Here is a 24,091-nt window from a genome sequence, read left to right as displayed (position 1 = left end):
GCCCTCACCTTCTACCAAAAGCTAAGCAATTAGTTAATCGAGGTGGCTTACACAAAAGCAAAATCCAACCTAATGAAAACTTACAGGCAACTCTTCAGCAACACCCAATGTCAGGCTGAAACAGGCTGGTACCACACAGCCCCACTTCTCTGCAGTTCAGCTGTGTCTTAAATTTCACTAGTGAAATTTCTGATGCTTCCTTATCCTTCCCCCTCCCTCCTTCAGCTACAACTTAGTATCCCTGTTTGAGACAGGCTCTTAGTGTCTAAGGAGGGATGAATTCAAGTTAACAGCCTCTCACTAGGACTACCGTCTGGGTGACTGGTTTTCACCAAATTCTTGAACATAGGCTTGCAACCTGTTCAATCTGCACAAGCACAAAATGCAAAGATCACAGAACCTCTCTCTAAGCCTGGTTTCCCCAGGCTATGAGGGGAAACCCCAAGCAGTTCTTGCAGGACACCACCCATGTGTGAGACATTCTGTACTCTGCCAAAGGACACACAGCATTAGTGCCAACTGCCCAGTCGCCAGCCATCACCTTCCCCCATCAATGGCAAGGGTCCTGAACAACTTAACCAGATCTAATACAGTGTCACCAGACTCAAAGCTGCTACCCTATAAATAAAGCAATGGGTACCTTGGTTATACTGGCACCACCTTAGATCCACACACCTACAAAAGGGAGAGATCAGCCCCCTCTCTACCGTTATCATCCTCAGGGGAGACCTACCTCATTCACTAAATTTGTTCCTACAAACAACCACAGCCTCTCCTGTAGCACAGGAGCTGCTTTCAAGGACGCTCACACTATTTCACTGGAAGGTTAAAAACTCCCAAATCAGTAAAAATCTAATTTTTTTAGAGAGGCAGATAGCACTTTTTAAAAGAAAATGACTTATTTTTCCCTTTTTTGAACCATAAAAAAAGATGCCATGAAAGGATTGGCCCCTTGAACTGTTGAACACACTGCCCCTTGAACACACTGCCAAAGTCTCTTCTTCAGGCTACCATCTTCCTTTAAGAACTTAAAGAGCAAAATCAGTTAATTTCTCAGTTTGAAGGGCAAATCTTGACATTTCAGTCCCAGCACTTTCTTTTTCTAGTATGTTTCCACATCCCAAGTCGAAGCGCCAAGAAGACACCGACACTTCTTGGGCCTTTTATGAATCCCTTTTCCCATCACTACCAAATGGATGTGGCCTAAAATCTGTGGAAGCAAGGACAGCTGTCCAGCTAATTTACCACAAATTGCACTGTGTTTATGTGCAAGTTGACTTCATGCTGGCAGATCACACTGTAATTTCACAAAATGTAGCCTAAAATATGTTCATCTATAACTGTCATTCAAATGTGATTATTCCTACCAACCACGCAGAGTAAATTGGAATGCACCTCTAACACCAGAGAAACGTTTTCTGTTCTGGTCTCAAAAGGCAGATATAAAGAACACCTGTCTCCACTGCAAAATATGAAATGAACAGCCTGGCATCTTGCACAAATGAATACCTACCCTACAGTCAGGATTTTATTATTCAACCTGAAAGACTGTACAGCTCTTTGTGAAGTGTCTGTATTTAAGATAACACATGCTTTAATGAACTTGGCAAGCCTTACCTTTCTATTCTGTGCTTAGTTGATTTGGCCAATGTTTGCTGGTAACACAGGTTAGGTTCAAGAGCTGATTTCACACTTAAGACATACAAAAACAACTTGAAAAATAAAATTGCCATTAGTATTTAATCACCTGTAAAAAATAAACTAGCACTTTCAGTTTACATCTTATTGCACAAGATCGAAGCTGGCCTTCAGTCTAAGCACAGGACACAGACACCCTGACCTACAGACAGCAAAGAAGTATACTCAGGCCAATATAAAGAAAGAACATGTACCAGCCTGATGGCTTTCAATTCACACTGCACGTCTTCCGTCTTAACCAAAGGCGAAACCCATCACAAAACTCTTAAGCTCGAGGCTACAAGGTTCACAAACATCATATTACACTACAAAAAGCTGTGCAAAACTACGGCAATGACTTAACTCCTGGAAAATCCTGCATTTCTCCACATAAACCAAGAAGCAGCAGAAGCACTTGTTAAATTCAACAACCCGCATGAGCTTTATTAGATCGTTACACAGACAGGAATTAACGGTAACGGTGGAGCTGCAGGGTATTGCGTCTCCTCCAGGCAGCACGGCGCGAGCCGCCAATGGTGTGGTGGAACTTGTGGCCTTTGCCAAGGCCACGACTTTTCCGCCCGGCTGATGTCAGCCCGCGCATCTCCCTGTGCTTGTGGACGGGCTTGGTGATCCATTGAGTGTCAGGGTTGCGCCTGATGGTCTTGTGGAATGGATCAATCAGGATCACTTCAAAAAACTTGTATGTGGAATCTTCACCGACCCAATAGGAGTTCAAGACTCTGAGAGCCCCACAGTGACGGCCAGCACGCTCCTAGAGGGAAAAAATGAATGCAGAAGGATATAAAATCATGGATGCAGGGCACTCTTCATGCAGAAAGATGAAACTCAAGCCTCAAGTTTTGTAGGTGCTAGAAATTTCAATTTGCCCCAAGCAACCCTGTCTTCCTCAAAGAACTGTTCCCCTTCCAGATGCAAAGATGCAAGAAAAAGTAATAGCTGAAAGGAATGTTGTATTAAAAAAAGGCTGCCTGGATTCCTATGTTAAACGGGTGTGAAATGGGTTTTAAGGTACGTAAGGAGGATGGTGCTTGGCGGATAAAAGAAAGACCTACTTTGTACATAGAACTACACAATCAGTAAATCAGGCATTAAAAACAACTTTCACACGTAGATGGAGAGCACAAGTTGCACTTGGGGCTGCAGTCATGAAAGACTGATCAGTTTGCACATCCAAAGCTAAAGGGGAGAAAGGCATTTCTGCAAAGAATAAGCCTGCACTGACAGGAGAAAAGGAAGACCTGATGTAACAAGTCTTTGTTCCACTGCTGGCACATTAGCGCTTGCTATTCCTATCCTCACTTGTGGTTGGAAAAAAGGAGTCTTAAGTTTGGAAAACAGAAGAAAGCAGAAAATACCAATTATGCAACTCCATCTGCCTCCCTGTCAAGGATACTCCTTATTTAAACACTAGAAATGGGTTTAATCATACAACTTGATCATCACTGTGGGAAAATACGAACTAATGAAGCCCACTCATCTTCTATCCCAATGGGATCCCAACCTATTGCTCCAGTCTTCCGGTAAACTGCACTTGCCTATTTTCTGTGTAAGTAATAAACTTCTATGAAGTCCTTGTTTTATTCTAGCAGGTGAAAGCAACACATGTATTAAACATTAAAACACCATCAGCCAGTTTCTATATGGGGATGGCAGCTGCAGTGGAAGTTTTACATTTCTACATTTCTATTTGAAAAACATACCTCTTCCAAAAAAGAACATGTCAGAGTCAGAAAACTTTGAATTAAAACTGAGGCATAATAACCTCTTCCATGAGCTGTTGCCACAAGTGAGCGTATAATTGGCTATCAGCTACCTGAGAATAGCATACATGACAAACATACCATGAGCACTCAAAACACAGAATTGCCTTTTTAATTTAAACTGTGTTTCTTTTAAATTAGTATGTCCCATTTGTGTTTGTTCCCCCCCCGCTTTAGAAAACCCCACCATATTCAAATTGCTGAAGTCAGTTATGAATAGTTTTGAAGTCCTGGGAACAGAGAAGCCTTCTGCTTAAGACAGAAAGGCCATGAGAAATCTTCATTCTTTCGTCTCTTTTTTGAGAGTACAGACTACTATTAATTCTAAAGCCAACACTACTACTGTGACCTTAGAAAACTTATAAAGATATCATCGAATGGAAGTTTCTGTCTGAGGTATTTTGGTGGGTAACAACATACTGCCTAAAAACAAGTTAGCTACCAAGCTTTGTGCCTGGGAGGTACCAAAGTTTTTATGAAGAACCAGAAGGCCTCTGGCATGCTACAGGCTTTAAGACAGGTACTCCTCTGTACTATGTAAAAGGACCACTACCTAAAGCTGGTAATACATACAGCATGGCAGTAAACAGAGGTGGGATTTAGTGAAGAGTGAAATAAGACCTGAGCATATCTGAATTATTTCTTTTGCCTTACCCTTTTTTTAACCAGGGTTTATACTAGTTGTATGTCTGTTTTTCATCAGAATTACTGTGGCAAGCTTTAGAAATAAGTGTACACTATGAACTTAATAAACCACCTACGTAGTACTTCCCCCAGACAAGATCTGTAAACAGCTTTTTCGTTTGTCTCAACAGAGCATTTCAAGATACTCTGAGGGTTTCCTGCTATCAACATTCAAGATCTTTTACCAGTTACTTGGGTTTTGGTTTCGGGTTTTTTTCTGTTTCTTGAGTATTTTCAGCTTTTACAGACCAAGACCTCTCTAAAGCCAAGTGTTTGGGCAATAACCAAAACAGTCACCTCTGCTACAGACTGAAGACTCCGGGCAAACTTCAGCTGGTTGACACCATGATGCACAGGTTTACCGTAGGTTGCACCTTTCGGGACCGGGCGTTTACGACCACCACGGCGAACACGGACACGGTAGATAACATAACCTGGAAGAAATGATAACTTAGGAACTAGAGGAATTCTGGAGTGTAGCAATTTTGATGCCCATACCGTATTTCCAACCCCGAAAACTTGACATGAAATGCTGCAGTTAGGTCACTATACCAGTCTTCACCAAAACCTACAACTGGAGGTGGCTAGCACAAAATGATTTCGTTATTTCCACTGCAACTGAGTAAGGGAAGCAACGTCCTGTTTGTTGCGACTGTTTTCCAGTTCCAAACCAGAGCTTATGGCACCTTTTCACCGCACACTCCCAAATATACTAAGAACAGCTACAGCCACATGGTAACACAAAAAAAACCTCCCACCCCAAAACACTCAAAGAAACAACCACCCCAAACATAACGGCCCACATTCTGATGGTAGGATGTACAAGCCATCCACAAGCCTTGCCAAAATCTCCTCAGTGAAAAATTAGGAAGTTCATTTTGAAACTTTACAAACAGTAACAGAAGTCTAGACTCTTCCCTTCTGTTTTTATACTTAACATTTCAATCTGTTTCAACGATTTCAGAGAATGGTTTGGGTTGGAAGGGTTCTTAAAAGCTCAACTAGTTCCAACCCCTCACCACAGGCAGGGACACCTTCCAGTACACCAGACTGCTCCAAGCCCTGCTCAGCCTGGCCTTGAACACTGCCAGGGACAGGGCAGCCACAGCTTTGCTGGGCAGCCTGTGCCAGGGCTTCACCACCCTCACAGAGTTTATTCCTAATAGCTTATCTAAATCTACCCTCAAGTTACAGACAGAAGGCCATTTTCCCCAAGTTTCTTTCACTGACCAGTAACTGTTCATCATCTTGCTTACTCAAGCACATGCAGCTGTAATACAGTCAGAGTAATGCATTACAAAACCTGGGCAGAGAAAGGACACCCCTCAAACTGAAGATACCAAAAGCACCAGTCAAAACAATTAAAGCCAAAGCCCACTTGATCTCCATCTGCCAAAATGGCCACAGAAGGTGTGAATTCAAAGCTACATGAAGTAACGTTTTAGGCTGTAGTCACTGCTACCAATTTAACACATTTATAACATTAAGTTCACTTTATGCAGGACACCAGTTTCTTGGGGAGTATTTCAGCTGTCACTCAAGGAAGGAAGAAAGCTGACATAAAACCAGGCCACTCATCATGAAGCCCATGGACTTGACCGCTACATCTCATTACCTTGCTTGGCCTTATATCCCAGCCTGCGAGCTTTGTCTGGTCGGGTGGGCCGGGGAGCTCGATGCAAGGCAGAGAGCTGTCGGTATTGCCAACAGCGGACACGCAGGAGGAACCGCATCACATCCGACTGCTTTTTCCTCCATAGCTCCTGGATGTACTTGTAGGCACCCATGTCTGTCTACCTGCTGAATTGAGAGGTCAATGAGTAATGTACACTACATCCAAACATAAAGAGCCACCAAGAGGGACACTGCATGAAACCATATATATAGCATCACTGAAACAGGATGCTCTCAGGCTTCTTTATACCACTGCCATGTCTGCTACCATGCTTCACACATGGCTAGTCTCAAACTTGACACAGGGCTTTTACTTCCTTTTCACGTGTTCTTAAGCATTAAAGTCCTCAGCTGAGAAATTTTGAGATGTGTATGTGAGAACCTAGTTAACATCTGAAACAAGTTGTAAATATTTATCTATAAGGAAACATATGAGTGTGAGTGGTGTGGTCTTTATTCTCGCATGGTTTAATTACCCCTAAAAACGTTTGGGCGCTCACACACTTGCAGCAACTAGCAGCTGGAAGTGAATTCCATCAACACTTCCCCCCCCCCCCCTCCAGTCACCATCAGCAAAACGCAATTCGTTTATTCGCACAAAAAAAGGCCCGTTCACGTGTGATTTTCCATACCCCTCTTTTTCCTACCTGCCCAGCTACGGCCCAGCTCTTCCCGTCCCAAGCAACTCCATCTTTACGATTACGCTAACACATAAGACCGCAAACCCGGAGTCAACCCAGGCCGTACAACCTGTAACCACCCCCTGCACTGCGGTGCTCGGCCTCCTGCTCACACCAGCCAGCGCTGCGGCCCACCGCGGGCCCCCTCCCCGCCCTACACCGCGGGCAGTCAGCCCGCCGCGAAAGGCCGCAGCCCACGGGCCCTTCGCAGGCCTCCCTGCACCCGCGGGCTGCAGAGAGCCCCTTGCCGCGGGAGCAGCCGCATCCCAGCCCGCCGTGGCGGCAGCGGGGCAGGAGGATGGGCACCGCCGGCCCCGGATGGAAGCGGATTGAGGAAAAGGCGAAACACAAACCAACCCTCACCTGATGGCGCCCAGCACCGGAAAGGAAGAGGCCGGTTGCCCACAACCCCTTGCGGTGGCATCAGGCTTCCGGCCGCGGCGACAGTGCCTCATGGGTAGCGTAGTCCTGAAGGGGGGAAACCGCCGGGCCACCCTCTTCGTCCCGCCCCGGCAGGGCCCGGCCCCCGTGCCTGCCAATGGACGGCAGAGGCGGGGCTGGCCCCTGCTCCATGGGGTCCCGGGGGAAGCTGTGCCCAGGTGCGCTGGGGAGGTGGGAGATACGTTATACAGTTAAATTATAACGGGGGAGAGGGAACTAAAACAGCCCTAAAGCCTTTGGGGGAGGTGGGGAGGGAGCCGCCGCTGTCGCCAGCCTAAGGGGCTCCGCGGCAAGGGCTATGTGACAAGGTGAGAGTCTGCCCGCGCTGGGGCCGAGACCCTGGCTCTGCCCGTTCTCGTTGTGCTTCCGTCTTTCCTGCGTACGGAGCGTTTCTGTGCCACCCCCTCCTTCCTGGCACTAGCAGAGGTGAATTGTCAGGCCCAGGGAAGGGTCCTGGTGCTGAGGGGACTTTGTCCCGCTTTCTGCAGTGTGCTGCTATGGAGGTGGTGGGGAATCAAAGCTGGAATTAGGTTTTCTCTGACTCAAAGTGCCCCCTGCTTTGCGGTGCGGTGACTTCTCCATCTTTTGGTGTATGTTTTGCAGGGCACTCTGGCTTGAGAAGCATTACCCGGCTAACCTGGAATTGAAGCAGGACAGTGCCAGCCCCTCCTAGTCCTAACAAGGTACTCTGCAGCTATGTCTGGGGCAAACCGCTCCAAGCAACAAACTCGGAGTTAGGGCCCATGGCCGGCTTCTGGAGGCCTCCTGCTAGAAGCAACCCCCACCCATCCAAACTGACTTAAAGCAGACAAAAACCCTGCTTTTGCATTTGCTTTCCTGTGTTTCTGCCTTTAACGCTTCTGTTTTTGAGCTCATAGCCTGTAAAAGCTAGAATCTTTCTATGCATGAAATAAAAGGGAAGGAGCTGCTGTTTTGCTGCAGTTCCAGAAGCCATCCTGATACCACCAGGTACCATCAGGCCCACTGCAAACCCATGAAGCCAGTAACACAGGCCTTGCAGCATACACACACACCAACAAACAGAGCCCCTGCCCCAGAGGGATTACACAGCTTCAGTTTCCCCAGGCCTGATGGGACAAGTGTTGAGGCTGTGGGCAAGCATCATCAGCAATGGCAGCAGCCTAAAACCTGAGAAAACGGTGTGGGAGGAAACTCTAGTCCTAAAAATACCAGCTCTGGGGGGGAGCTGCGCCTCCCAGCAGCCGCTGCTTCCCACTTTGCCTCTCACCTTTTGTGGGCTTCATTTGTGCCTTGTGCCAGGCTCACAGACTCCTGTGTCTGCACAGGGCTCGCCTGCTGACTCTGCCCTCTCGGGAAAGATGGGAAAGGGCTACAAGGTGGTGGTGTGTGGAATGGCCTCGGTGGGAAAGACTGCGATTTTGGAGCAGCTTCTCTATGGAAAGCACACTATTGGTGAGATATTTTTGCTTTTTTTGCTTCCTTTTCCAGCATCTTGCTCTGCGTGGTTCCCAAAAACACAGTAAAGGAGGACTGCAAACTGCACCGGGGTGAAGGAGGAAATTAATGTGTTTGTTGCATCTCTGGGCAGTTCTTGAAATTCATAGCCCCTTATTTACCCACTTTTAAACAAGGCTTGGAGAACAACCCTTTCTGTGGTGTTCCCAGTTAGAAAATACGTGAATGCTTAAAAAGAAACAAACACAGAAAAGTAGGTGATGTGCTTGCTGCCTGTTTACATAAGAAATATCTCATTCCCTGCAAGATGCTGTAGATGCCTGAAAAGTAAATAGATGTCATCTGATGAGTGGAAGGACTGTTCAGACTTTTATTCCATCTTCTTAAAGCTTTATTTTGCTTGGTTTTGGCTGATATTTAATCAAAGTGCTGGAAAAAAAAACCAGCTCAGCTGTAGGTTCCACGTTGTGTACTGAAATTCAAGGGCCAAGCTTGGAGTTCTGAAATAAATCCTCCCATGGAAAAGGGACTTGGGAGAGGAGTATGGGATGTGTGAGACTTGCTGTGCACAAAAGAAAGGTAATGAAGGCAAAGTCAGCTTGTCTCCCTCTGTTTCCACATGATTTGTCTAACAGAGGAAGCACAGTGATCAGCAGGCTGGCAAATTACTCCTGCCTCATCTAGAAACAGGGGCTGGCACCAGGGGTGAATCTTAGGGCTTTGACAGAAGATGTCTAGTCAGCTTGTATCTGTTCCTTGGGCTGGTAAGTGAAGTGGACTTGGAGTAAGTTATTGGATAAACACTAGGGTTTCTAGAATGGTGCTTTGCAGTCACTGCACCTTTAAAATATGTGGATGGGAGGAATTTGCTGGCAAAGCGTGATACAGAACTGCATGCTCATGCCCTTGTTTCAAAGGATTTCCTCTAATATTGCAGTAACATCTGTTTCCAGCATCCTACCGAGCCCTACGCACGTAGCCCTGTGTAGCTTTGAGCGTGAAGGTTGTAAAGCCTGCAGGCTAAAGGTTTTTCCCATTGCCACTGACCTGCCACTCCTCTGCACTGGGCTGGGTGGCTGTCGCAGACACCCGAGCAGCATGAGCAAGGCCACATTACTTAAATCATATTGCCTTGCATTACTTCCTGCCCCGGGCTCCTATTAATGACCCAGGCAGGAAGGATATTCGGGTGTTGTCGATCGGAGGAGCTATTTATGGAGCCAGTCATGTACATGATTATACAGTGTCATGGGTACTGGCTGACATAACTGGAGGGAGGCCTTGTGCCCAGGGTTTAGCTGTGGGTGTCCCTCTGTCACTCCTGAATTCTCTGCTCCAACTCAGCCATTGTGCAATGTGAACTTCCCCCCTCCCTTCCTCAAAAATACCAGTTTTCCTTTCCCACAGCACTGCTCTTATATTTTGGAGTTAACAGTAAGGGGGAGAGCAGCTGATAGCAGAGGAGACAAGGAGGAAAGTAGTGTCCTGTTTCCTATTATTCTGCTCAAATCCTATTCCCAAGACATTTAGAGAAAGAGGGAAAATAGCAGAGTCAAGATGAGAGTATGCAAAGGGCTCATATGGAGCCACTGCAGCCCCAAGGAACAAGCAGCCATGGCCCAGCACGTGTGCCATCAGGCACGTTTTGGGGCATGGACTGATACGTTGGTATTCCTGGCAGTCCTGCTGAGTGGTCACCATCCTCCTTGCCTCTTCCTCAGCCCACAGACAGTTCTGGCAGAGGGTGCCTGAGGTATGGGCTGCTGAAAATGGTTCCCAGAAGACCTTTAGCTACTGCTCCAATCTGTATTAATTTAACCCTCGAACTGCAGGACACACTGAGAAGCAGGACATCACTGTAAGGGTCTCACTGGGCAAGGACAGAGCTTGAATAACAGTGAGTCTTTGATTGCTCCTTAGCTGAGCTGCTTTACACTGCATGGACTCATTGCTGGTGCCATTGTTGCAGGGGTGGCCCCTTCACGCTTAAAACATGATTACTGAATCTTGATCCTTGAGCTCCAGAAAGCTGGCATGTACATCTTGGCTGCTGGCCTCTCTGGCAGAAGGCGAAAAGGACTAGTGTGTTTGCTGAAAGCCTATCTATTCAGAGCCAGCCAGTAAGGCAGCCCACCGGGTATGGCAACATGAACACAAGCTGTTCCAAAACCTGTGCTTCCTGACTGACGTCAGGAGCAGCTCTGTGGCTGGTCCGAGGGCTGGGGAGCCAACGCATGGAGTCTTTCCATTCCTGGTGGCATCCATATCCTCCTCCTAGTAACAAGAAGCATGCTCAAACTTGGTCGTAGGCTCAGAGAAGCACAGGGTCTGGTGCCAATCTCTGTGGTGTCCCAGCCACTGACATGGGGATCTCCTTGTGGCTGTAATCATCTATGAGTCTATGTCAGTGCTCAAGTGCCTCCTGTTGACTTTGCTGTCAAAAGGAGTGGTGGCACAGCTGCTATCAGGGAAGTGATTAATGTCCTTGGAGGTTTCAGGTTGCTATATAAAGCCCTTGGCTTTGAGCCCATGCTCCTGGCTGCGTACTTGGTGATAGTGCTGTAAACCTAGTTGTGCTTTCTTTTCCTAGAAAATGGGCACCTTCAGCTCTCCCTGTATTGTCACAAATGAAGTCCCTAAGTTCTGCGTTTCTTACATGGTCAGCAGCTGACACTCTTGCAAAGGAACTAAGATTGCTTGAGGTCAAAGAGGAAAAAGTAGTCAGGAGGGAAGAATACCCCCAAAATGGAATTTTGGGTTCCTGGACCATGTGAGCAACGATGTGTAGGGCTACACACCTCTGTGCTAGGCTTTAAAATTGCAAGAGCGGCTGTTTGTGTTGGGCCCTAGCATGAGAAAAGAAAGGGTAAAAAGGTGAGAGAAACAGAGATGCATAAAGTAACATATGTGTTGCATGACAGCCTCTCCGGCTAAACTGATACAAGGAATGAGACGAAACCTGAAAGCAGATGTTTGAAATGGGTGCAGATTTAGTTTTGAGTCATGCAGAGACTATATTGCCATGGTCAGGCAGAAGAGTTGTTAAGGCTTGCTTTGCTTGGTCTGAGCTCTCTTGGGAGGGCTAGCAGAGTTCCTGGTTTGACTTTGGCATGAGACATGTCTGTAAAGAGGATAGGTGTTTTTCCTTAAGCAGTGTCCCTGTTCAGTTGTGGTGCAGAAAGGAGTCTTCCTTCTGCCTTTAAAATATCTCTGGCCCCTTATCAGCTCAACAGGAGGAGATGAGAACACTTCCTGTGGATTTTCCTTATCTCTGCCTCCTGGCTGTGTAAATAGCTGGTATGGTCAGGTTATTCATAAGCAGCTACTTCAAATCATCTTACCAGCTAGGAATGAAAACACATATTGCTGTGGTAGAAGCCATAATGGACGAAGTTGCCTCATTTGATCTCAGCTGAAAGGATTTTAGGTTTTGGCTTTCACAGCTCCAAAGATATGGAGGCTAATTAACCAAATTACTTGTTCTTATATCTTTGTTTCATATATCAAAACTACCTCATGATAGAGCTGCAGCCAGCTTAACATTTTAGAAATGAATGAAAATGGAGCTGAATGCAACTAAGGGTCAGAATCATGCCCACTACTTGCTGGGACCAGTACTTAACTATCAGCTACATCTAAATAGACCAGCTCTTCTCCAAGTCAGGGATACTCTGTTGTCATTTGAGATGTAAGAAAGCAAAACCTGTTATCCTGCAGTTTACAAACACAAGGGATAGCACGCTTTAGGTCATCTTTGCTGAATTCCTGCTGTAAAAAGGGAAGGTGAAAATACATATGAGACTTCAAAAAGTACTCTAAGAAGACACAAAACATGCTCTGCCTTTATGTTCAAGAGTCCCTGAGGAACTCCTGAAATTCCACCCATCTTGAAATTTTGCTATATTTTAGTATTTGCAATATCTCTGCCTTGCCCAGGCTGTGTGCTGTATTCATTAGTATATTGAGCCTTTCCTCATTGGGAAGCCACCAGGGGTTGAAACACCATTCAATTTATGACTGAAACTTCCCCTTGCAGTTCCTCTGTGGCAGCAGTGGGTAATATAGTTGAAGACCTTTCTGTTTCTTCCAAGACTTGTGCCAGCTATGTAGGCACTAGAGAATGGCATCAATCTCCTGTCTATCCTTCTTTTCCCTCCCTAACTTTTCTTCATCTTTAGTTTTCAAAGAAACCACAGGATTGTTCACTGCAACTGTTGTTAGTTCCCCTTTCCCCCCATAGCTTCGGAACGTGAAAGCTAGTTCCATCTGCCTGTTCATCTGTGTCACAGCAGTGGATGTCTCACAGTACGTTTCTGTAAATTTAGTAGAACCGATAGCAGGAAGGAGAGGAAGGGCACAGGACAATACTCTCCTGCAAGGGAAAGCTGCTTGAGCCGGTAGCAGTCTGCAGGGCAGTCACTCCACAGCACCAGCTGCCCTTGCCCACCCAGCTAGTGCAGGTGAGAGGATGCCCAGGGATGCCAGGGAAGGAAAGGACAACTGGGATCCTTGTGACTGAAGGATGGGGTGTTAAAAGGCACCCTCCTAGGACAATGGGTTTTCCTAACTAGTTTTGCTGCTAGTACAACAGCTTGCCTGGCACATAAAATCATAGCATGGTTTGGGTTGGAAGGTATCTTGGAGATCATTGAGTTCCAATCTCCCTGCCATGGGCAGGGACACCTTCCACTAGACCAGGTTGCTCAAGCCCCATCCATGTTTGAATGGAGACCAGGAAAGTGTTTGACTGGGGCGGTACTGACAAGAATTGTAAATATTGTTGTTGCATGCTGTGGCTAGCATGTGGTCTGGCCTTTCGAAGCAGGGCCTAGAATATGGTGACACAGGTACATCTAAAAATTATCTGTGTTTGCTTAGGAATCTACTTGTGTATACTCCCTCCTGCAACGTACATAGGTGAAGTTTTACCTCTGGAATCTGCTACTGATGCATAAATTCCAGCTGCCTCCAAAGTGCCGTCCCCATTTCACATCAAAATTTATTGCTCCATTCTACTGACTTAAGTGCTGGGTCTTATTTTTTCCCTTAAATTTCAAGTAGGTTGTTGAAAGACATAGTTTTCACTGCTACTTTTAATGCCATTAAAAAGAGACCATCAGAGGAGAAGGTGGACATGTTAGAGACTGCTAAATGACAGTGCATCATTTAGATGGTAAAAACCTGTATAACATTATTGCTTTCTAAGTAGAAAACTTTGGTACTTATGGTTCATTCCTTCTTGCCAAAGTAGTATTTACTGATGCTAGCTATTTCCTTGACCTGTCTGTACAACACAAGGACGCAAAGCAAGAATATAGTGCTGTATCTGTAGAAGAGTGCTATATCCAGAAAGGGCTTTGTTACTACTTTGGTCTTAAGAAATGCCCTTGTAACACATTCTCCAGCTACACAGAATGTTTTTGTGCCTCCTCTTTTTATTGACCTTTGTTTTGTCCTTCTGCTCGCAGGTTTGCTTTTGCATATTAGCATGGTTATATTTGGAGGCGAGGGAAATTAATTCGTTGCAAACCTAATAAGAGTTTGATCTATGATGACTGCACAGAAAGGGGCAAAAAGAACAGCTTGTGCCACTTCCCTGCACAGGAATGCTGCATACATCATGGGAAACCATCAGTGTGGGTGGAATGCTTCAGCTTGTTTGTCAACGTGAAGTACTCTGAGTAGTGTCATTGAATGTAGAAAAATCCTTATTTTCACAGGGCAAATAATCCCTGGTGTTTTCTTAAACAATGCACTAATATGGTCCCTTTTTGGCACGCAAAGACAATAAAACAGAACTAGTTGCTGTAGCCCTGCAAAGGCAAACAATTCATGCATACAGGAGTGCAATGGAGGCAAAAAGGTGGATTGCAGAGGGTTTATATGGATACTTAAAACCAACCCTGAAAGTGGCCCAGCAACACTGTACATAGTTTGTTAGGACCTGTAACCTTATGCACCCACATCCAGGGGAAACACAAAGCTAAGGTGATCTATGTGTTTTCAGGTTTGGCTTGGAAAATGTAATTTTAATTAGTTCAAAGTAAGAGGTCTTGAAGTACCTCACATTTACCATGCGGATAGGAAGCAAGGAGAGCCAGTCTGGAGATAGTTACCATGGAGCAGGTGATATATATATATATATGAAAGCTTGTTACCTTGTGTGTGCTCTTACCTCGCAGTAGGTGAGCTTGCTTCTATTAGCAAATCTGAATCATTTTAAATCCCTAAGGGGTGGGAAAAGCTCACTGTGTGTTTGAGTAAATATAACATGCAACTTTGCTTGCATGCAAACTTCCCCTTCCTTTTCTGGCTTGATTTTACTTGTTGGTTAATTGTACCACCAATACACATTCATTTCCAGAATTATGCTTTTGGCTTCTTCTTCTGCCGTATGATCCAGATCAGTATGAAGCAAAGAAGTAGGCTCAAGATGTTAGTACTTGACTATCTGGTGTTCCTTGGCTGTTCTTCCAAAAGGGTATGTTTGGGCAGGCCCATTTGCAGCATGTTTGGCACAGAACTGGTACGCTGGGTGTCTGGAGTTTGGGAAACCTAGGGGAAGAGCTATATATCTTATCCTATCCTGAATGTACATGTTGCATAGATTAATTTCACAGGCATAATCATGTGTTCACATATTAGATGGTTGTATTTATGCAGTGTCGCTATTGTAAATAGCTGGTGCAGCGATCTATGAGTACAGTCCTTCACGGGGATGTCAGGCAAGGTTGAGTCCAGGTCAAGTCACTCTGGAAAACATGCACTGGAAGCTATTGTGGGATAAAATTCTGCTGTACTGCAAATAATTCTTATAGTGGTGCTGTACTTACAGCAGTTGAACTTTCCTGCTTGTTTTAAAACAGGTTTAGAAGAGGGTGCCACAATGGAAGATGTGTATTTGGCATCGGTAGAAACAGACCGAGGTGTGAAGGAGCAGTTACGGCTTTATGACACCAGGGGTCTGCAGGAAGGCGTAGAAGTGCCAAAGCACTATTTCTCTGTCGCTGATGGCTTTGTTCTCGTGTATGCTGTGACCAGCCTCGAAGCTTTCCAAAGAGTGGAACTGCTCAAAAAGGAGATTGACGTCTTTAGAGACAAAAAGGAGGTAAACGCATGGCGCTTAACCACTTGGCTCATAGCTATATCAGTGATAGAAAATTAAGGTTGCAAAGCAGAGAGTTTGTTTCTTCAAAGCTCACATACAAAGGAAAATGAATGTACCCATAGCCGTGGGCAATCCAGCAAAAGGAAGCTTTCTCATGCTGGGGAAGCCCAATTCACATGCCATGCAGGTCATGCAAAAGAATGTGGTTTTTTTTTTCCTCCTTACTTCATCTACTGAGCTAAAATTCAGCTAACTGAATGCACCAGCCAGGATACTTATGACTAATAAAACATATGGTCCACAGCAGTGCAGTTCGTATGTTTTTTTAGATATTGTACATGGGAAGTCAAGTGCATAGAATAATATTACGAAGGGCATTATCTTTGTTTGTTTTGTATTCATGTACTTGATGGCTTACAAACTAGTGTAATTGACAGTGGGCCTTCTAGACATTAGTCAATTGGCAAAGCAGCTTTAATGTATTTTAACAACCATATTGAATCAATTCAATTGTGTGAAATGACTGCTCTATTTTCCCTTAGAAAGCAGCTAGTGTTTTCAGCTGACAGTGTTCCAGCTTAGTTAAACAAATATAACTTGCATGTGGCATTAGCATTATGGCTTTTCCTACAGTATCTTTATATTCTTGAGTAGTTTTCCCTGGTAAATGTCTTTAGCCTACAGCTTTCCAAATGTCTGGTTTATGCTGTTACAAAAAATAATAGAAGCTCATGAAGAATTAATTGGATAATGGTAGGGAGAGACTTTCCAAAAATGTATCTCGTTCAGTACTGACAGCACGTAGGGTGGTGGAGGAAGGCAGGCTCCAAGGCTGACAGCAGCCAAATGTGCTGTCGCGGGGAGAGATATGTTAGCTTGTAGGGCTGGTGTGAGCTGCAGACCATCACGTATAGCAGGAATCTGGGAGTCAATCACAACTCCCCTGCAGGGCAAGGAAAGGTGGACAAACAGGAAGTTTTTCTCAGGTGCTGTGTTTTCTGATGGCCCCGATGCATTACTTTACAGCATGTTGTAATGCAGAGAGCGAGTCAAAGCCCGAACAGGATCCATGTCTCTCTCTCTTCTGTGTTACCTGCCAGAACTCCTTTCTTGTTGCATGCAGGTATTTTAGAAAACAGCCAATTTGTTTATCCTTTGGCAGAGCTTAAAAGTTTTGATCTTGACTAAAGATGGCATAGTTGAGAGAGTGGTGCCCGCAATAGGCTGGATAAATTTAGTTTTATTTCTGTGATTTATAGTCCATATAAAATAGGCTTTGAAGCATAGATAGAAGGTGAGCTCAGGAGTCCTAGCTTAAAATAGCAACAGCAGGCTCAAAGCTTGGGCTGTGCTAGAAAGCATCCTCAACTGAATGAGGGATCTATCTCCACACATGGTGCTTCTGAGTTGGCAGAACTTCACCTTGTTGAGTGACACAGTCGCCTGCTGAGTGGCAGATGACAGCACTGATGACTGGTTCCTTGCCTCTGCTCTCCAGCACCCACCTTAAAGCCTGGCCAAATTTTATGCTAAATAGAGTTTGTGTTCTCTCATACTGATAGAGTTTAACCATAGGTAAAATTCAGTTGGAGCATGTGGTAAATGTATATGAAGATTTCAGCCTCTTTCAAAGCCTTCTCAGAGGGAAAACACATTTTCCCGAACACCCTGGGCTGCTATAGAAAGGAAAGGAAGCCTCAGACTTCACAGGAACAGGACAAACACCTCTAGCTGCTAAGAAAAAGGCATCCTGGAATTAGCTTGATGAACAGGAAAGAGCAAGCAGGTGTGGCCACAGAAAAAACCCCAAAGAAGAATTTATCACTTTATCTTTGTCAAACCACTAGTGTAGAGTTGAGACCAGAGTTTGACTAAGGACCTTGAACTCTAAGTATAGGCATGGTTTCCCTAGGAGCTGAGGCTGGTAACACGTTTTTAGAAAATGGTTAACTTAAAATAGCAGGAGCAGTAACTGTAAGTGGCCGGCACCACTTTCAGCACTTCCTAGAACTGAAGTACCAGGCAGGCCACTGAGCTCAGACATACTGTACTGCCTTGGTGATACAGAAGTCAGTGAATGGATCATTACAACTAAAGCTGTGTTTTTGAAACAGCTGTGCTGCTCTAGTTAGCTAACCAGCTGCTCTTGAAACTGCTTCTGAGAGGATGATGCCGGTGCTTATCTGACCCTTGCAGCAACAGAAGACTGTCCCGATAGGTCCCTCTGGTGGCTTTCCATGCGTGCAGGAATGGGCAGCTGGCTGGGCTGAACAACAGCTCAGCCTGCCCGGGCTGCTGCACAGGCTGCCTTCTGGCACAGTTGGCTTTATTCGTATTGTGGGCTTGGTTAAAACAAGCTGGGCAAAATCCACAGCTGTGGGGTCCAGGCTCTCTCTGCTGCCATGCATTTTTTTCACCTTTCAAGCGTTTGCTGCTCTGACCTACTCAGATGTCATGTTCTTATCATTTGTATAGGGCAGGTCAGTTGCCAAGTAAATGGGGAATAGGGCTGTTTTAACTTTGGCTCTCTTGGGCATTGCTTCCCTTTAAGCAACTGGGGGGGGAGAAGGAGAAGTCCTGCATATCCTATGATTAAAATCAGCTCTCAGCCCACATGTAGATGAGGCTAATTAGAATCCCAAACCCTGATCTTCCAAACTACACACAGTTTATCTTGTGCCAGTGCTAAGTTAAAGAACAGGTCTGAACTGTGTTGCTACTTGCCTGTTGTTGAAAAGCGCTGTGAGTGGTGCATGCGTTTTGTACAAAGCTTACCCTTTTGTTTTGTTTGTAGGTAACAGTTATTGTCCTGGGAAACAAAACTGACCTCATGGACCAAAGGCAAGTGGAAACAGAAGCAGCACAGCAATGGGCAAGGGCTGAGAAAGTGAGACTGTGGGAAGTGACTGTAACAGATCGGAAAACACTGCTTGAACCCTTCACCTTCTTAGCTAGCAAACTCTCCCAGTCCCAGAACAAATCAACATTTCCCTTGCCTGGAAGGAAGAGCAAAGGGAATAACTGTGATAACTAAGCTACCTAAGCTGCCAGGTCACAGTCTAAGTCCTTTCTGTGCCATATGCTTCTCACAGTTTCACTTACAGCAATAATCTCATTCAGCAATAAAACCTGCAAGCTTATCACTATGAGATACCCTTCCTTCTCATGGACTTGGCTTGGTAAAGTCACTGGTGATAAAAGCGCTAAAAAGCATTTCATGAGAGGAGTTATCTTGCAACAAGGGTTATGGAGGAGGGTAGGACGGGTAGAAACCTCTCTAGTTGGAGCTTTGACTGTGCCTGGATACAGCTATGTTGAGGGACAAATTAACAAGCTTATTAAGCAATCCCCCTGCAGAGCTATAGCAGAGTTATAGCCTCTAGTCACAAACAGTACTGGATGCAATAAAGCATTCAGCTTTAAAGAGAGGATATGTTTTTAATGGCAACAGTCCTTTGACTTTAAACAGGGCCACAGGGCTTTTTGATGCTACAGGAGGCTGAGTTCAGTGTTGTTGCAGAAGGTTTTGGGGCAGGAGGAACAACTACCAGCAGATTGAGCTGCTTAAGTTCTGCTAGTGTCTGAAAGAAAAAAAACAAAGAAAAAACCCCAAATCTTGTGGGAGATACCAGAAGAGATCTACCCTGACAGGAAACTTGTCAGCAAAGTCTGGCAAGCTGTGCTTTCAGCTCAGGAATTTATTTGTACAAACCAGAGAAGCTCTCAGAGCACTCATTAGCCTGACTGCGACCTGAAGGACAACATAGCTGCACGTGGTGTTGTTCCAGCATGTCCAATACAAATCACTCGCATTCACATAAGTGATAATTTTGCTGAGAAACTAAATGGAGCAATTTTGTATGCAGGAGGCACTGCCTGGGCTCTGCTTAGTGCACTGCATAATACTTCCACCCAGCCATTCAACCCAGCTGCAGTAACTAACCCTTGGTATGAAGCTACAGGCCAGATAACAAGTGGTATTACTTTGTGAGAGTGTAGGATGCTGCCTTCTGCGTACATCCCCATGGCAAATGCCCAGAAATTCCCATACACATGGCCTTGGTCCAGCAGCAGGAGCACAACTGCATGTGCTGTGTTTGAGTCTCCATGCTGGTAAACCTGTGCTGTAGGAATCTGCTGTTCTAGGTCAGCCTGTCAGTGAACTAAACAAAATTGGATATAGAGGGACAGAATGAGCAACTGTTCAGAGATCGGCCAGCTTTCAGCCTCTAACAACCTCTTATACTAACTGATACTAGCTTTTCTTTATATCTGAATACAAGAGTGGAGAGAGGGAGTGAACTGAAGTACCCATTTCCCTTATTATAATGGAAATGCTTTTAAGTTGTTGTAAGCTGGGACTTGAGTTGCATGTTATGGGAACTACTGTAGCAGAAGCCCCTTGTTGATAGCCAGCCTAGGAGCAAGGGAGGAGTTCATTGCAATGTTAAATCCTATAACCTGACCCAAAGGGACCAGGGGTGGAGATTGTAATGGAAATCCATTTTCCACTAAATTAATATAGTTTTGAATAAATATTGAGAATTTCACTGTAAGCCAGCAAAACCATGAGTAATATTTGCACTGTGATACCATAACTGCTAAATAGAAGTGTGCTTAATAATCACGATTAAACTGTGTGCTTATAGCATTGCTCTTTCTGAATACTGACACATGAAGTCCATTAGCATTACTCATGTCAGAGCAGCATTACAATTCACTAAAAATTAAGCAGGATGCCTAGCTTTATAATGAAGGTAAACAAAACTGTTTATGTGCTTTGCTCAATACAGTTTGGATTGCTGTGGCCAAGGAATGAGATAAGAAAGCAATTATGAATGAGCAAGCTCCTGTAATGCCCTGATAGAAACATACAATTGTTTCCATTGCAACACTGCAGCTGAGTAAGCACTATAACACAACCTCCCCCAACTTGGTTAGTAGTAGTCATTGTCCTCAGTGATGCTGCAGAACAACACTCCCTCCTCACTCATTTCCTACCAAGCACACGTGCTCTTGAGGCTTCTCCCTACGCAGAGGCTCTGCATCTGCCCGCGTGTTAGGGAAGTGGGGTGACTTCAGAGCAGCAGTGGTTCATCTCCTTGCTGCAACCTCTCACCAAGGAATTGGTTATGCTCCTCCTCTTCAGCTCCGTAGAACCCCTCTTCTAGAAGGGACTCAATTCAGCTTTGATCAACCAAAATAAGTGAAGACCTCTGCTAACTGCACATTGTCACTGAAGCCGACTCTTGAGCTAGTGGAGTGCAGGTTGACAAGAACTGACTTAAAATGTGTGGAGATGGAAATAATGGAGATGACTGGTTCCTGTCCAGTTCTGCATCCCACAGACTTGGTGCCCATTCAATTGCCAAGACTGATGTCACCTGTAGGCTGCCAGAGCTGTATTGTACAAGATCAGCTGGGTCACTCGCTCCCCTGGACACTCAGGACTTGATAATGTGTTAGGAAAGGCAAAAGGAAAAGGGATCGTCTGAATGGCAAAGGCCATTTTTCCAAAGAGGCAAACATGTTATCTTTGATGTGTTTAAATTCATTAGAAACAAGTATAAATCATTTTGGGCATTCACATAAACAACCACCACCCACTGTTTCTTTCCTAGGCTTATTCTGCTGCTTTTTAAGTACTCAAAGTCAATTTTCCTTTCTAAATACTACAGTATTTTATTGACAAGTGGTGGAAAATGTAGCATCTCCTCTGCAATCCACACACAGTGGCTGGTACCAAGTAAAAATTAAACTCACTGTAGTACAGTTTTACATAGGGTTAATAAGTAAAGTACAGAATATAATGTAGTAGCTAAAGGGCAGAACATGTATTTTGTTCTTACTATGCCACCGACTCAAAACCTGTCCTAGGTCACTGGGATAACTTACCTACTACAAAGCTAGACAGTCCCTTCACAGGATAATGGAGAAAAATTACTATAAAAAAGAAAAATAAATCAGGAAATTGAATAATTTTTCTCTGTTGCTTTTAAACTTCTATCCTGCTGAATAAACTGTGCTGATCAGTCACCCCTAATCAGCTCCCTCCCCATGGCCAGCTACAACAGCTAATTTAGCATGTCCTGGTAGCACGAAGCAAGGAGTTGACAAAAAGCTACTGAGATGAAGCCATTTACCTTTTAATTCAGTGAAGGAGCGGAGAAAACTGTTGCCAGAGATGCTCCCAGTGTGATGTAATAATGTACCAATAATTTTGCTAGGCTGAGCCAAGCAGCTGAGGGGATCTCATACACCAAAACACACCTTGTGTCAAAGGACCACAGTTCAACAGAGGTTTACACACCACTGCCCACAACCACTCAGCAAAGGAAGGGTATCTCTAATTAACAGATTACTTTGGACAGAGTTAGATTTGAATGTATATAGATAGGAAGGAAAATATATAAAATATATACAGAATTTACAGTAAAATACCAAAATAAATCTGAAATTGCAGATGACCACATAGCACTCAGAAGAACGTCACAATGTGAAATACTAGCCATGTAAAAAGGCATCTGTACTTCCAGCCTTTACTTTAAAGGACCGGTCAAAAATGCTGTATCCACAACTAACTGCACTGTTGCTACACACCGTAGCGTAAACACCATGTCTCCAGGAGATAATCTTTGTTAAGTAGTTAAAGGATCTACAGATTAAGTCTCCTTTACTCTCCTTTAAGGTGTCTTCTGCCAGCTTAAAAGACATGATTCCTTCTCTTCCAAGTGGGAACAGACCACTCCATCAGAAAAACACAGAATGGTTTGGGTTGGAAGGGACCTTAAAGATCATCTAGTTCCAACCTCTGTGCCACAGGCAGGGACACCTTCCACTTAGACCAGGTGAAAACATGAAGATATTCTTCTGCACCCTAGCCCTAATCTGAACAGCATCTTGGAATTGAGGGTGAGGTCCCCAGCACCTTACAGCTGTATGGTTCACTGAACCTAAACCTAATCTGAATGGCATTTTGGCATGCCTAATCCTAATCTGAAGGTCATGGCAGCTTCAGGGACACTGGGGCTGCAAAAGGCATGCCAAGGGGAGCACAGCACTGCACCAACATTGCTCCGTTAACACCTTTAACAGGCTATAATTCCATATTGTAATCCTCAAGCATACTGGGAGATGCTGCTCTGGAAAAATGACAAAGAAAGGCACTAAGCAGAAATCTTGTCCTCTTCTTTTTTTTAAACATCTTTTTATTAGCACAGTAACAAATGCAGACTTAAGTAGCCCACAACATACAACCAATCCACTGAGTGACTCCTATTCCACGCCTTACAATTAAACAGCTTAAGGTATTTCACTACAGGTTACCGTAAGTCCTGATTAAGACCTTTATTCTTTTCACAAAGATAGATTGGCTTATAAAATAATACACTAACTACTTCTCATTTCATATATGAGGCCATACATCCACCTCTCCGTATCACAGATCATGAGATGACAGTCTTTAATAAGGATTGTTAAATACCAATGTGCCCTCCGTAGGGGAAAACAATCCCAACATCTTTTTACAAAGAAAAAAAAGAAGGGAAAAAAAAACAAACCCCCAAACCCAACCCAGAATGTAATAACCCCCCCAAATCTAAACAAAACAAAAGGCAAAAACAGTGTGTAGAGTCTTGAAAGGACTTTTACATAAATGTCAACATATGTACCTGTACAAAATTAAGCTGTTTTAATCTTTTACATATTGCAAGCAAACTGAAAACCAAAGAAGTCTAAGAAGTTTACATTCTCCTCGGTACTATACGTGAGCTAATATTGCTGAACTAATTACAGTCTTAAAAGATGCTATTCCCAATCCTAGCTGTCTACTGTAGCAAGATACCTTAAGTTACAACAACAAAATCTTAGGAAATAAAAGACTGAATAAAATCTGTTATAGAAATACCCTACTCTTTACCAGCACCCTCCCTCCCCCCACCCCTTCAAAATCATAAGCAGCTCTTTCCATCACAGACAAATAATGTAAGAGTTTCACAAAAATCTTATTTATGTAGCGTATCTTTTGGTCCATTGTCTGGCCATTCTGTCATGCTCTGCTCTGTTAGTCATATACTGAGTGGCAATACTTCCAACCAGGGGGTCAGCTGAAAAAGAAAATAAACCACTTATTGCAGACAAGCTATCAAATGAAAACATGAAAATAAAGCTGAAACATGAATTTAATATAGGGGAATCATATAGATACATTGCAGCACTTATATATACTGAATTGATGGTCTGCATCTTCACTGGTTTCTGTGTATTTATGGTGATGTCCTAATCTATTATTTAATAAAGAGCAAAATGCCAATTAAAGTTTCAAGGAGTTTAAAAGACAACAATCCAATAACCATACTCTGCATTACTGAGGGCTTTCACTGATTCATGTGTTTCAGGTTTATTTTACCCCTTCTAAAAGTGCCTGGAAGATACTCATTGGTGAGCATACTTATATCAATATAAATCTGCCTTCTAGAAAAGATCAGATCTCAAGAAGAGGTTTTATTTTTCCTGCAAGTTTATTTTCATTATATGCAATATAGTGTGAAATCTGATGTTTCTCTCATCTTTAGAAGACACATATGATCATAGAATGGTTTGGGTTG

General features: G+C 44.3%; 3 protein-coding genes across 9 annotated transcripts in view; 1 reads left to right on the top strand and 2 right to left on the bottom strand.

The window, feature by feature from the left end:
- Positions 1-2,092: 2,092 nt before the first annotated feature.
- Positions 2,093-6,917, bottom strand: RPL15 (ribosomal protein L15). Of its 3 annotated transcripts, none has more exons than XM_080610876.1 (4): positions 6,863-6,917; positions 5,761-5,945; positions 4,443-4,579; positions 2,093-2,452 (listed from the first exon to the last, which is right to left on the bottom strand). In XM_080610876.1, exons 2-4 carry the CDS (start codon positions 5,930-5,932, stop codon positions 2,147-2,149), a joined length of 615 nt encoding a protein of 204 aa, XP_080467002.1. In that variant the 5' UTR covers positions 5,933-5,945; positions 6,863-6,917; the 3' UTR covers positions 2,093-2,146. The 3 variants fall into 3 exon arrangements, with proteins under 3 accessions (XP_080467002.1, XP_080467003.1, XP_080467004.1); XM_080610877.1 differs by having other exon boundaries at positions 5,761-5,942; XM_080610878.1 differs by lacking the exon at positions 6,863-6,917 and adding an exon at positions 6,467-6,604.
- A 57-nt stretch (positions 6,918-6,974) lies between these two features.
- NKIRAS1 (NFKB inhibitor interacting Ras like 1) lies at positions 6,975-23,731 on the top strand. Of its 4 annotated transcripts, XM_080611914.1 has the most exons (6): positions 6,975-7,098; positions 7,544-7,623; positions 8,248-8,374; positions 15,244-15,485; positions 16,512-16,608; positions 18,280-18,456. In XM_080611914.1, the coding sequence occupies exons 3-6, from the start codon at positions 8,281-8,283 to the stop codon at positions 18,309-18,311; spliced, it is 465 nt and encodes a 154-aa protein (XP_080468040.1). In that variant the 5' UTR covers positions 6,975-7,098; positions 7,544-7,623; positions 8,248-8,280; the 3' UTR covers positions 18,312-18,456. The 4 variants fall into 4 exon arrangements, with proteins under 4 accessions (XP_080468040.1, XP_080468038.1, XP_080468039.1 ...); XM_080611912.1 differs by lacking the exon at positions 16,512-16,608 and having other exon boundaries at positions 18,280-23,731; XM_080611913.1 differs by lacking the exon at positions 16,512-16,608 and having other exon boundaries at positions 7,046-7,111; positions 18,280-23,731.
- LOC308218173 (ubiquitin-conjugating enzyme E2 E2) overlaps positions 23,493-24,091 on the bottom strand; it is a gene marked incomplete at both ends in the record, with an annotated part of 320,704 nt that continues 320,105 nt past the window's right edge. For both annotated transcript variants that reach the window (XM_080611910.1, XM_080611909.1), the window contains one exon: positions 23,493-23,590. In XM_080611910.1, the coding sequence (XP_080468036.1) occupies positions 23,493-23,590 (98 nt within the window). The remainder of the gene's footprint in view (positions 23,591-24,091) is intronic.

The sequence above is a fragment of the Psittacula echo genome (genome assembly GCF_963264785.1).
Source record: "Psittacula echo genome assembly, chromosome: 2".
Taxonomy (NCBI): domain Eukaryota; kingdom Metazoa; phylum Chordata; class Aves; order Psittaciformes; family Psittacidae; genus Psittacula; species Psittacula echo.
The sequence above is the reverse complement of the archived record's forward strand: the minus strand, read 5'-3'. Positions and strand labels throughout refer to the sequence as shown.

What these genes read in the sequence shown, in the direction of transcription:
- RPL15 (XM_080610876.1), bottom strand. Translation starts at nt 5,932, where the DNA reads ATGGGTGCCTACAAGTACATCCAGGAGCTATGGAGGAAAAAGCAGTCG. An exon ending in GGGATATAAGGCCAAGCAAG is followed by an intron (nt 4,580 to 5,760) that starts GTAATGAGATGT and finishes CATTTCTTCCAG; the next exon opens with GTTATGTTATCTACCGTGTC. An exon ending in GTCTTCAGTCTGTAGCAGAG is followed by an intron (nt 2,453 to 4,442) that starts GTGACTGTTTTG and finishes TTTTCCCTCTAG; the next exon opens with GAGCGTGCTGGCCGTCACTG.
- NKIRAS1 (XM_080611912.1), top strand. Translation starts at nt 8,281, where the DNA reads ATGGGAAAGGGCTACAAGGTGGTGGTGTGTGGAATGGCCTCGGTGGGA. An exon ending in CTATGGAAAGCACACTATTG is followed by an intron (nt 8,375 to 15,243) that starts GTGAGATATTTT and finishes GTTTTAAAACAG; the next exon opens with GTTTAGAAGAGGGTGCCACA. An exon ending in TCTTTAGAGACAAAAAGGAG is followed by an intron (nt 15,486 to 18,279) that starts GTAAACGCATGG and finishes TTTTGTTTGTAG; the next exon opens with GTAACAGTTATTGTCCTGGG.